The sequence below is a fragment of the Nipponia nippon genome, unplaced genomic scaffold (genome assembly GCF_047370975.1).
Source record: "Nipponia nippon isolate SJK-2023a ecotype South Korea unplaced genomic scaffold, ASM4737097v1 scaffold_9, whole genome shotgun sequence".
Lineage (NCBI taxonomy): Eukaryota > Metazoa > Chordata > Aves > Pelecaniformes > Threskiornithidae > Nipponia > Nipponia nippon.
In genome coordinates, this window is record NW_028262413.1 from 2,124,571 (window position 1) to 2,137,340 (window position 12,770).

At 64.2% G+C, this 12,770-nt stretch overlaps 1 protein-coding gene across 2 annotated transcripts in view; it reads left to right on the forward strand.

Annotated features, from left to right (window-relative positions):
* The first annotated feature begins 7,153 nt into the window (after positions 1-7,153).
* The window catches only part of NCKIPSD (NCK interacting protein with SH3 domain), a 53,110-nt gene continuing 47,493 nt past the window's right edge, over positions 7,154-12,770 (forward strand). Inside the window, exon 1 of one of the 2 annotated variants that reach the window (XM_087743454.1) lies at positions 7,154-7,395. In XM_087743454.1, coding sequence (XP_087599580.1) covers positions 7,225-7,395 — 171 coding nt within the window. In that variant the 5' untranslated portion in view covers positions 7,154-7,224. Of the gene's footprint in view, positions 7,396-8,176; positions 8,198-12,770 lie in introns of those variants that run through there. The other variant, XM_087743455.1, reaches the window with a different exon arrangement.

Here is a 12,770-nt window from a genome sequence, read left to right on the forward strand (position 1 = left end):
TATGGAATGATAACGCCCCGGGCAGAGGCTGTAGGGAGGCCGGGGGACAGACCTGGCCCTGGCCTGCGCTGCTGAAATCCCTTTGCCGCTGTTGCCCCGGGATTAGCGGGGGCTGCGAAGCCGCAGGAAGGTGGCTGGGAGCTTCCCGGGCCTGCAGCGGTGGGGGGGGGGGGGGGCGCGGGGACAGAGCTGACCTGTTTTATTAGTTGCTTTAAAAGCTGCAAGAGCAAAATGTCAAGGGGGGGGGGAATCTCCCTCACCTCCACGTTGATTAAACCGCGGCATCCTGGCCCAGACTGCGTCCTCAAGGGTTAAGGAGGGGGCCACCCAGATGGCAACTCGAATGACATATTATCTTGCCAAGTTCAAGAGCAGGTTTGTTTTCCTTCCATGCTGTTCCGCACAAATCCCTCCAGGCAATTCCTTGTGTTTGTGGAAAGGCAATTGCGTAACTGCCAGCTTGGGACGCGCCGGGGTGGGAGCGGGGCTCCACTGGGCACCCATCACCCCTGCGCCTGGGCTCCTTGGGCAACAGGACTGGGAGGAGCAGGTCTCGGGGGGTGTCTAAGTCACGGGGGGCCGGAGGTTCCCTGCCTCTCGGGGCATGGCAAGGGACGGAGCGACCGGATAATGGGAGAGCAGCAGCCGGGCTGGGGAAGGGACTGGAGGGCTTTTCTGTTCCCGGTTTGGCCCCGCTGGCACGGGGCCGCTGCTGGCAGGCGGCACCAGGCTGACCTCGGAGGCAGATGCTCTGGAGATGGCCCGGCCGGCAGTGGGGCGGTGGCGATGCCGCCTCGGCAGCAGCAGGTACTGGGGAGAAAACTTCCAGCAAGCTCTGGGGCGTGCGTGCCACGGGAACCGGTGCTTCTGCCCCTGCGGAAAGCGCTTTCCCCTCTGGGGCCAAATCCTGCCCTCGCTGCGCGTGCCCTGAGCACGGCTCTGTACTTCCCTGGGCAGCGAGCTCCCCGCTGGCGCTGGCTGTGCCCGCAGGAGCACTGGGAAGGGGCTGGCTCTCCCCAGTCCGCCCTGGGGAGCACTGGGCAGAGGCCCCTCCGAGGGGCAGCCCTGCAGTCAGGCGGGCGACAGGGAGCCAGGACACCCCGCGCCCCGGCAGGGACACCCCGCTCTGGGGTCGCCGCAGCCTCTGCCCCGCGCAGGAGGATGCTGAGCGCACGTCTTCCCTTCCGCATGGCTCCCCTGTGTCTGGTCTCCTCCCCGGCTGCTGCTTCCTGATGCTCGGAGAGGACCCACCTTTTCCCGCCAGCCTGGCCCCGGCACGGCCATCGCCCGGGGCAGCTGCAGCGTGCTGGGCCTGACCCGGCGCCGGGGGCTTTGCAGGGACTGGGGGAGCGGCAGCGCGTGGTCCAACCTGGCTGGGCCCGGGCACCCCCAGCCCTGCTTCTCCGCAGCCTCCCCTGCGATGCTGCGCCGGCCCGGGGCTCGCAGGGAGCTCGCCTTATGTAAATAGGTCATTTCTAGCCCAAAACTGGGGCGGCTGCCGGGAATCGCCACGGGTCAGCTGGCTGGAGATGAAACGCATTCCTGTGGCCGGCGCCGGTTTCTCCGGTGAATTGAGCTCCGCTTTGATGGCAGGGCGCTGGGGAGCGGGGCGGGGGCCGAGCGGGTGTCCGCGGGGAGCTGAGCGGAGGTCCTGCCAGCGCTGGCCCCATGCGTGGTGTTGGGGCTGGCAGCGGGGAAGGAGCCCACTGGCTTGCCCCAGTGGCCAGGGTGTTTTGGGAGGTGGCCGCCCCGGCATTGGGGCTGGGCAGAGCAAGAAGAGGCAAGGGACAGCCCATGGTCCCCCTGGAGGAGAGGACACCTCCGTCCCCACACCGTCCCCATCCTGGGCTGCTGCCTCTTGAATAGCTGCTGGATTTCTTCCCCTGGGCTGGGTCCCCGCCAGCAGGGAGGGACGCCCAAATGGCTTTTGTGGAGCGAGAGCAAAATATTTCCTCGTGGCCAGGCAGCGGCATCCCCGCAGGGCAGCGGCACGACATGGCTGTGACCCCTGCCCAAGGGAGAGCGGCGCTCCGCTCACCCCGCGGCCGGGGGCTGCAAAGTGCTCGGGCCCCAGCGAGGCGCAGGGGACGTCCCGCTGCGCCGAGCCTTGCTGGGGACACGGTGACACCCAGTGCGTGGGGGAAAGGGGCACCCTGGGCCCTCATGGCTCCGTGGCACCCACTGCCCTGGGGATGGCAGGTGCTGCGTGTGGCTGAGCAGCTCTGCCTCCGCTGTTTCTAACGGTGGTGGGTTCAAGTTTGTGTAACTGGGCACTAATAAAACTGGTTTTAAGCCATTTCTACAGCAATGCCATAGCGGGGCTGGGGGCGAGTGTCCGTCTGTCCATCCCTGGCGCAGGGCACCAAGGGTCCCATGCTGCCGCTTGGCCAGCTGCAGCAGTGCCCCAGCCTGCAGCCACGCAGGGCAGAGCAGAGGGGAGCGGGAACAGTTTGTGTCCCCGGCTGGGAGCCGCTGGGGGCGAAGCTGCCTTCCCTGAATTGTATGGAAATGAGGGTTGGCCGAGGGGCCTCCGCAGCCGCCTCTCACCCGGCCTTCGCTCACTCGCAGCCTTCGCTCGCTCGCAGCCTGGGGCTCGGCCGCCTGCGTGAGGGCAGAGCAAACCCCAGCGGGGTGCCCGGTGCCAGCCCCTGCCACGCCGAGCACCCCGCTCCTCCAGCCGTCCTGGCTCCCCTCACCTGCTGCGCTCACCCCCTGCCCAGGGCTCTCCCTCAGGGGAGGGGTGCAAGCAGGGACACTGTCCCTGGCCCCCCGCCCCATGGGCAGCGCGGGCGCAAAGGGCGATGCCGGCAGGCAGCCTCACGCCATGCAGGCTGGCGTCCGCCACGCTGGGCTGCGGGCTCCGGATGGGGCCACGGGTTCTGTCCTCTTTTCTTCCCTGGGTTCGCACCACAGCAATGTCCCCAGCGGCTGAGCTGTGGCGGGCTGCGCTGGCCCCGCAGGGTCTTTTCAGTCTCGCTTTGAAAGGGCAGCAGGGGAGCTCCTCCAGCCCGCGGGGCCGGGGTCTGCCGCTGCACCCCAGCCAACCCCTCGCTTTGCAGCTCTTCCCCGGCCTGCACGTGTGCAACGGGGAAAGGATGCAAGAAGGGTGATGCTGGGCAACACAGCGCTGGCTTGGTCAGAAACAGGAACCCGCAGCCTGTCTCCTTCGCCCTGGCAGCTGTGTGGCGGGAAGGATGGCGTGGGGAGCGCGGTGCTGCACCCTGCGCTCTCGCTACTGGGCACTTTACCCCCTTCTCTCACCATGCAAACGCCTTCTTCCTGTACCCGGGTTTTACACCGCAGGCGAGGCGCTTGGCTGCTGCGCGGATGGCAGAAAAAGCGGTATTGCCCTGAAACGGCCATTCCCACAACGCGGCTTTGCAGCCTGTAGAGCTGCCCCGGCAGGGGAGAGCCGGGCAGGGGCCGTCCTGCGGCTGCCGGCCGTGCCAGCAGGCAGAGCACACGGGCCGGCGAGGGGCTCGCCAGGTCGGGCTGGGAGCGGAGAGCCTAGCGAAGAACAGGGCACCGCTGCGCGAAGCCAAAGAGCTTGTTCTCCCGGAGCGGAGCTGCAGCGCGGGCCGGGCTGCGTGTTGCTCCCCTTGCAACCTGCAGCGCCTTGATCCTTCCCGCAGCATCCCCTCGGTCCCCCCGCCGCCATCCCTCAACTCGCCCGACCTTCTGTCTTCTTCGTTTCCAGGAAGGGCGGCTGTTGGCAGCGGCCGGCCGCTCCTTCCTCCCGGCCGCAGCAGGGGCCTGGGCCCCCGCCAGCCCCGCTTCGGGCTTTGTGCAGCGGGTTGCGCAAGGAGCCCTGCGGACGCCCCGGCCCCGCGCGTCCCAGAGCCACCCACCGCCCCGACGGCTTCGGCTCCTTCGTGCTTCGGGCTCTGCGGGGGAGCGGCCGCTGCCAGGGCAGCCCCTCACTGGGGTTTTTGGGCTCGGCACGGGGCGCCGTGTCCCGGCGAGAGGTGGCAGCGAGGTTTGCTCCTGCCTGGCAGAGCTGCTGGCAGGCAGCGCCGGTTTTGGGGCTTCTCCTGTAAGGGAGCAGAGGTAGCTGTAGGGGTGAGATCCCCCGTAAGCGATGGCAGGGCAGGTGCTGCGCAGGCTGGGTACGGGGCTGCACGCCCAGCCGCCGCAGCTGGCTCAGGGCTGCACGCATGGCGCGGGGCGCAGAGCTGCCCAAACCCGTCCCTGCCTCCCGCGCATGTGCCCGGCTCCGCGTCTCGCTCGGGAGCAGGGACGTCCATGCGTCCTGAGTGCCAGCCGCCCTGGCACAGCCGCCCAACCCTTGGGCCAGCGGGCAGAGCGCAGCCCCCAGCCTCGTGCAGCTCGCCCTCCTGCTCTGCTGCAGAGGTGCCTCTGGTCCACGGCTGTCCTGGCAGCTCTTCCACCTGCAAACCCCCTTCCCAAGAGGAGGTGGCCGGACCAGCTCCCAGCAGAGCCACGGGAGCTGCTGGCAGCATCCCTGGAGCAGGCGAGGGCACGTGGCACTGCAGCGGAGGGGCTGGGGCCGTCCCACCCTGCCCCTTGTGCCCTGAGACTGCAGGAGCCAGGCAGGGCTGCCCCTTCTGCCTGCAGCACAGGCGAGGTGCCATCCCCTCCCCGGGTTGCCCCGCTCCCCTCAGCAGGGTGGCCAGGGCCGATGCTGGCGGGGGGGGGTCCCATCTACAGCCTTTTAATCAAGTTTTCCAGCAGGGAGAGCTGCCAGAACCTTGGGAAACAGGGGCATGCCCAAGACACATCCCGGTGCCCCCCATCCCGCTCCCAGACACCCCCAGTCCCTGTGGGACACGCTGGCAGTGCCGTCCCCGGAGCCATGGGTCCGCAGCACCTCCCACCCCATATGACCTTTTGCCCAGAGAGGGCTGGCAGGAGTACGATAATATTTGTATACCTAAAAGTAGAACGATTGATCCCGCTGCTGTTTTGCAACGTGTTGACAACCAGGCGGTGCAGAATTGTATAAGTGCACACGGAGCTGGCAAGTTTGTGTTTCAATCATATGAGTGCTGTTGTGCAACGCTTCCCCTCCGTGGCCCCGGAGGAAAGCGGGCGCGCGGGGGCTGCCGGTGCCGCGGCAGAGGCTGCCGTGTGCGCGCCGAGCCCGCCAAGTGCTTGCGGTGATCCCGGTCCCCACGGCTCTGAGGGCAACGGATGCAAGCGTTATTATCTCAGGTCTCAAGTTCGGCTTTCAAAGTCACCCACAAATGACGCAGCGGGATCCTTGCTCGTTGCCCCTCCCTGTCCAAGATAAATCACCCGGTGCTCGCAATTCGGAGCCAGTTCCTCAGGCGCAGGAATCCGCCCTGGGCTCCCAATGCCCTCGGAGGCTCTTTGCGGCCGGTGCACGGCACCCGGGTGCAGGAGGGTTTGCAGGAGCCCTTGCAGAGGAAAGCCAGGCCCCTTCGTGGCCGCTGGCCAGCAGAGCCAGCAGGCTGTGCCAAGCAGAGGGAGAGGCCGGGGTGCCACCACCGTGCCTGTGGGAGGTAGGTGCCTTCATCCCCCTCGGCTGCCTTCGCCTCCCGGCACAGCCTGTGCTGCTGACTTCATGGAAATACAGCGCCGTTATCCCAGTGCAAACAGGAGCTGGGCTCACGCCAGGGAGCGGCCGGGGCTCACCTGGAGCGGGGACGCGGCTGCGAGCGGAGCCCAAGGCAGGGCGAACGCCGCAGCCGGAGCCGGGACGGGCTGCGGTGCTGCGGGCAGGGGATGGGCAAGCGGCGGGGATCCTGGCCTGCGGGATCCGGGTAATACCAGGAGTAAGAACCCCCCAGGTGGGAAGGTTTGCCCCCCCTCAGCGCTGCTCCCCGGCTGCTCGCTCCCTGCCCACCATCACGCCGTGCCCTCACCAGGCGTCTGGAAAGGACCGTGACCAGGCGCGAAGCCCAGGCCCCGAAAGGCTCCTGAAGGATCCGGCCCCAGCTGCGTCTCACAGCTCCCACTCAAAGCACCCCGTCACCTTTCCAGCCTGAACATGCCCGGCCTCAGCTCACCGCGGCGATTCCCGGTACGCCGCCGGCAGCAGGGCAGCCTAGGCAGCCGCTCGCTCCCGGTCCGTCCTCCATCCTCACTGCCGTAACCAGGCTCAGCCCAAGTTACCTCACCGGCAGCGCTGGGAGAACTGGGGGCCGGGGGGCTGCGCTGGGAGCGGGCAGGGGGCCGTGGCAGCCGCCAGCCTGGCTTTTCTTGTACAGCCACCAGCCGGATTTGATTGTTGGTGGTTTCTGGATGAATTAAACCCCCCCCGTCGCTGGGATGGGGGGGTCTGGGGACCGGTTCCACCTCTGCATCCCTGCATCCCCGCATCCCAGGGGGATGCAGGGGAGGGCAGGACCAGAGCGGGGCATCTCTGTGGTGGGCTCGGCTGCAGGAGCACACGTACCGGTCCCGCTGGGATGCCATAGCCCGAGCCCCCCGCCTCGCTGCCACGGCCCCGTGCTGGGCTCTCAGTGCTGTGAAAACCCCTCCTGCCCCTCGGGCAGCCCGGGCTGGGGCGCAGGGAGGGGGCCAAGGGCTGCGGGGCTGCCCCCCGCCTCCCGGGGCAGCGGCAGGGCTCGGGCCCGGCCGGGGCAGGGGGCCCTGGCGGGGAGCAGGGGCTTGGGATGCCTGGGGCGGTGGCCCAAAGGGCAACAAGGCGCGGGGGTGCGGGGGGCCGCGTCCCCCCCGAGGGCGGCTGGCCCGGCGGCCGGTGCCCCGCGTCCCCACGGGCCGCTCGCCAGGTCACCGCGCCCGCCGCGGGGCACGCGCTGGGGCCGCCCGCCTGCTCCGGCCGTGCGGGGGGGGGGGGCGGGGGGCGCGGCCGTTGTGCGCAGGGGGCGGAGGGGCCCTCCCGGGGCGAAGCCCCCCGTGCGCCGGGAGCCGAGCTCGGGGCCGGGGCGGGGACCCCCGGGCTGGGACCCCCGGGCGGGGGCTCCGGGGCTGGGACCCCCCGGGCTGGGACCCCCCGGGCTGGGACCCCCGGGCGGGGGCTCCGGGCGGGGCGGGGCGCTGCGCGAGCCGCTGCTGCCCCCTGCCGCGCGGCTGCCGGGGCGGGGGGGCGGGGCGCAGCGGGCGGCGGGGCGGGGCCGCGCAGCCGGGACGGCCGGAGCGGCGCCGCCGCGCCGCCAGGGGGCGGTACGGGGCGGGGCGGGGCGGGGCGGGGCGGTGACGTGCCGCGGCGGGGCGTGGCGGGCCGGGCCGGGCCGGGTCGCGGCGGTCGCAGGTACCGGTACCGCCGCCGCCGCCGCCATGTACCGGGCCCTGTACAGCTTCCGCTCGGCCGAGCCCAACTCCCTGCCCTTCGCCGCCGGGGAGACGTTCCTGCTGCTGGAGCGCAGCAACCAGCACTGGTGGCTCGTCACCCGCGCCGGCTCCGGCGAGACGGGCTACGCGCCGGCCTCCTACCTCCAGCGGCTGCAGGTGGGCCGGGCCGGGCCGGGCCGGGCCGGGCCGGGCCGGGTCGGGCCGGGCGGGCGGCGGGGGCTGGGCCCGGCAGGGTGCGGGCTGGCCGGGCTGTGCAGGGCTGGGGCACCTCACGGGCGGGCAGCGGGGCTTTCCTGCTGAAGGCCGGCCGCGGCCCGGGTGTGCGCTGGGGCGGGCGGCGGGGCAGCAGCGGGGCCCGGGGGCTGCCGTGGCTGCCGGCGGCCCCTGCCCGGGCGCTTCGGGGGCCGCTGGCCGGGAGGAGCGGGGAGCGCGGTCCTTGCGGACGCGGTTACGGGCTGCTGGGGCACACGGGCGCCGTTCGGGACGGAGCCGTCTTCCGTGGGGGTCGTGTTTGGAGGGCGAGGTGCGGGGAGCACCGGCTCCGCGGGGCAGGGGCAAAGCGAGAGCTCGGCAGCCCCGGCCGGAGAGAGGGGCTGGGCGAGGGCCTGCCGGGCTCCAGCTCGCAGGTGCGGGGCTACCGCAGGAGTGTGGGAGTGAGACAGAAAAAGGGCTCGGTGGTGGCCCGGGGAGGCGGTGAGGGGCGCACGGGATGGCTCGGTAGCCCGGGAGTCCGCCCACCCCGGTTGGCGTCGGCGGGCAGCGCTGGGGTGGCCGTCTCCACCGCGGGGGTCTCTGCCCGCGCAGCAGCCCAGCACCGTGAGGGCGGCGAGGGGTGGTGGTCCTCCTCCTGCCACCGACACACCGTGACACCGACAGGAGACCTGTACCGTCCTGGGGGCCGGGGGAGCCATGGCAGCGGCCCGCGCTGGCGGTAACGACGGCCGAGTCGGCGATGCTGGTAATGACGGAAAGTCCGAGGGGGCTGCTGCGGCCCTAACGGGGGGCAGAGGAGGGAGGGCACCGTCCGGCCCCCGCAGCGGCGGGTGTGAGCCCTGTGCCCGCGCAGGCGTCGTGGGAGAGGCTGCCTGTGGCTTGTACGGTGCGGGGGGCTGTTTACTGGAGGCTTCTGAAATTCAAACAGGCCTCTCATAAGGCTAACTCACGGTGGTTTTATCCTCCTGGGCCTGAGGGCATAGCTGTGGGAACCGCATGCTGAAAACTCGTTGCATCGGTGAATGGGTAGCTGCACACAGATGCACGTGACCGTTACAAACGGGCCTTTTAATGTCTGGCTGAAAACGGTGACAAACCCCTTTATTTCAGCGTGCTGCTGACGCTCCTTCGGATGCCATTGAATTTCTGATTAGCAGTAACTCAGCCTGCAAGTAAGTGTGGGTGCGTGCTTTGCAGAACGCTTCAGCGAGGCGAGCGCTACCTGGGCAGCCTGTACGCCTCTTAGGGCAGCGCCGGGTCTCTCCGCCGGCTGCTTGGTTCAGGAGCCGGCCTCCCTGCGAGGCTGGGGCCCTTCTGCAGCCGAGCAGAATGGCCTGACAGGAGGGGACATCTTGCCTACCAATAAGCCCTTAAGCTATTTACAGGAGCTATTTAGTTGCAGAGCAAAGACCTTATTAAACTACTAGATTTTAAAACCCCACGGTGGCATAGCTCCAGGCTGCTGCTCATGAGTTTCCTCTCTGCAGTCCCCTGCTTCATTTGCTTGTGTGGCATGACGTCTTCTCGCTGCCGTGGGTGCGGGAGCCTTCTCCCAGGCTGCTTTCTAGAGCAGCCTTCCTGCATCTCTCCACCTTGCTCATACCAGTTTCAAAATCTTCCAGTAGAAGCATTTCTTCGCTGGCTTTACGTTCATTTCTCAGGTTATTTTTTGCTACAGCCTTAAGATAGCTTGCAGCCTGCCAGGCTGGCTCCCGACAGTCCGTTAGCAATGCAGTAACATTAAAGCAGCATTGCTGGTGACTTTGTGAGCACTCTCCTCTAGTTCAGATGCAACTTTCCCAAATGCCCTTAGACCTGGTAGCAGGAAGCAGAAGACCCTTCCCTGCATCTGCTCATCTTTTTTTGGCCATTAAGTTTCTGGCAGCAGAACTTGCCCGATGATGCACGAGGCAGCAGGATCTAATTTGCTGCTCTGCAGTTGCAGTAATGCTCTGCGTCTGTGACTTTTGTTCTGCTGTTGCATCCTGCCAGCTCCGAAGAGCTGATTGAAAGTCAAAACCTGCTTTTATTTGTGGGAGAAGGCATCTGCTTGCTGAAGGCTTGCTTGAGACTGTTTGCTGAATGTCTGGGATGAGAGTACAAACAATTTGTCACCCAATTTCGGTTTCATAAGGGCACTGAGACTAATTAGTGACAGCGATCTGGGAGACAATTAATGCTGCCCTAATCACAACAGGGGAAAAAACACAGCTAATGATGAGTGTTAGCGTGCTTAGCAGGGAGAGAGAGTGGCCAACAGGAGTCACCATTGTAAAAGTAAGCCTTGGGCTTCGTTAGCAGTGCAGTCAGGTTCCAGGTGAGCAACGGGTTGCACAGCAGTCGCAGCCAACAGCAGCAAATCTCCTGAAAGCCCCTTGCAGCAGGCCGCAGGGAGGATGCTCACGGGAGAGGCTGGGGCTGCCGTTGCTGCTGCCGTCCGCTGTTAGGAGCATTAGCTTTCTTCCGAGCTCCTCTTGATTTTCTTTTTTTTTTTTTTTGCTTAGCTTTCATAAATACGGGAAATTCATGCCTTGGCTTCTCTAGTGGAAAAAATAATTCCCATTTATTATTTAAAGCTTATTCTTGGCTGATGTCTTTGTCGCAAATGCAGCAAAATTTTGTACTGAAATCCTTGTGGCTCAGTGTTGCTATTAAAAGAAGGTTAGTTGTAGGGGGGAAAAAACCCCAACCAACAGATCCTTCTTAATAACGCCTCTAAGAAACAAGCCAGGGCACCGGAAGGTGCAGATGATGTGAAGTTAATTTGGGTCAATTAGAAACGCCCAACTTCAGATATTCCTGCTGGTTTTACTCTTCTGTAGTTCCCTTTTAGCTCTGTTGTGGGTTATTAAGAGTCATTTCAAGTCGAGTGCCATTCTGGGGATGGATACTGAAGCCATCGAGCAGCGAGAGGGAAGGATCGGACCACGTGCTGCTGAACGGGGGCAGCTCACGAACCGCAAGCAGAGCGAGCTGCTTGCTGAAACGCCGGCCTCGCACGCAGCCGAACCCCGGCTCTGCACACCCACGGTGGAGATCGCGAGCGGCGACGCTGGCGGGCACGGCGGTAGCGAGCGAAGCTGTAACGAACTCGGGGGCTGACAGGTGCTAAGACAAGTGAAAACGCGTACCCAGCGCTGCGCCGGCCGGTAACAGCACGTAGGATAATTGCCTCCAGCTACTGACGGAGCAAGAGGCAAATGCTAATATCTAATGCCAGGCAAATGCTGCTGCAGCGAAGCTGTCGGCATGAGTGCCGTGGCTTCTGATTGAACGGAAGGGTGCCCGTCGGCACGAGGTTGGTCTTTTATCTCCAACTGTGTGCTGATGCTTAAGCAATGTACGGGTGGCAGAAAAATGTGGAGGTTAAATCAGAGCTTAGGGTGTGCTCTGGAGCCAGTCGCTGCAGAAGGCAGGCCTTTCAAAGCTTTATATGGAGCAGCAGAAGGTTCAATTTAGAAAGCTTCCTTAGGAGCAGGAGGTTCACTCGGTGTCAGGAAGGGACAAATGCCGAGGCTAGCAAGTAATAAGGGTCCTTCCTTTGGGTTAAATAGCCCCTGTGTTGCTATCGTTATGAGAGGACGTGTAATTTCCGAACAGGAGTCTGGAGTCATTCCAGGTTTGGCTGAAGGCTTCAGGCTGTACCACAGCAGCACAAGGAGTGTGAAGCGAGCTGCTGTCCTTGAGGATGCCAAACTGCGGGTGACGCTTGGCCTGCTAGGAAGGCTTATTTGCCCTGCTCCCGGCGGGGCAGGGAGCAGGGCAGGGGCTGGCCCCAGCGGTCGGCTGCTGGCCGTGGGACCCACGTATGGGAGCAGCAGCCTGCTTCGGCTCTCGTCCGAGCCAGGCTGTATTCCCCATCAATGGAAGTGTTAATATTTCACACCGAGGAGGGGAATGGCAGCTGTAAAACACTGCATTGGTAAATGTCAGGGGTGCAAAAATAAGTGCTAAGTTGCAGGGGGATGTTTCCTGGTGAAGTGGGAATGGTTTAGCATGCTGGCTGCTGCAGATCAGCTGCGCAGCTGTATTAAGCTGCTAGGAAAGAGCTTTGAAATTACTGTTAAGAGCCTTTTCAAAATTACTTGACGTGTATTTGGAATAACTGAAAAATTGTTTGCAGTGTGGGTTTAGATTCTCTGCTCAGCTGAGGCCTTCTCTGGTCAGTCACACTTTCATGTGGTACCTCTGGCGGAGCGAGAAGGGGGCTGTCTGGGTGTGGAGGTGCTTATGCTGGTGGCCAAGAAGCTTTGGAACGTCTGGTGAGAAAATGGACCCAGCCGAGAGTGTAACAAGCATTTGGAGGATGCCTTGGACTGCTATTTGCCGTATCTTTTTCTACAAGAATAAACAGGCATGTGATAAAAATAAGAGACTGCTTTGTGCAGCCTAGCAACAACTTAAAATTCTCCTGCAGCATGAGCAAGTGCACAGCGGCGGAGTACAGGTAGTCCCGGCCGGGCAGGCGCAGGAATGGTGTTTCAGCTCCCAAGCCGCAAAGAGAAGAGAGGTTTCTGCAAAGGAGTGAATTTTGAGCTCTCTCTGTTTGCAGGACACCCCTTCGTCCTGGTTCGCGTTGTAGCATTGACGCGGGTTCAGGGTTGGAGCGCGCTGTGCAGAGTGAGGTAGCGCGGGAGCTGCTTTCCTTGCAGACCGGGTCATCCCAGGCTCGCAGCGTGGGTCTGACAGCTCGCAGCCGCTCCTCGAGCCTGGTCCCACATCCTACGCCCGGCCCCGCTGCCCAGCCTTCCCCCGTGCTGCCTCTGCTCTTGTTGGCCCTGTTCTCAATCCATTCAGTTCACCGGCTTGCTGGAAAACTTTGTTTCTCATCTGGTTGCTTTTCTGCCAGGATAGCACGTGCCTTGGGTCAGTGATGGAGCAGCACGTGTTGAGGCTGGTGCCAGCGCAGGACCGCTGGGGAAGCAGCGAGCTGTGGTAGCTCAGGTACTGTCAAACCTTTCACGCTAGCGTGGAGATGATGATGATGGTTGTGGAACAGGGAGTTGGTTGTACAGTGTCAATCAAGTGATCAGATGTTCTGATAGCAAATCCCCAGTCGCTGGAATTTGGTAATTGTGCTTTGCTATAAGAGTTTCTCCCTCCATCTACATAAAATCCAGCTTTAAAGGCAGTTGTTCTGACCCCTGGCAGAGTTCCTCTTGCTGCTCCTGAGCAGAAGGTGACAGTCGTGCAGGCTGTCGTACAGACCATCTCCTGCACCAGAGCCCGCATCGTTATTTGTCACTGCTGCAGATTTGACGGAGCTTACAATGGGTGTAAGAGCCTAATCACAATACTCGCACAGCTCCTGAATAAGC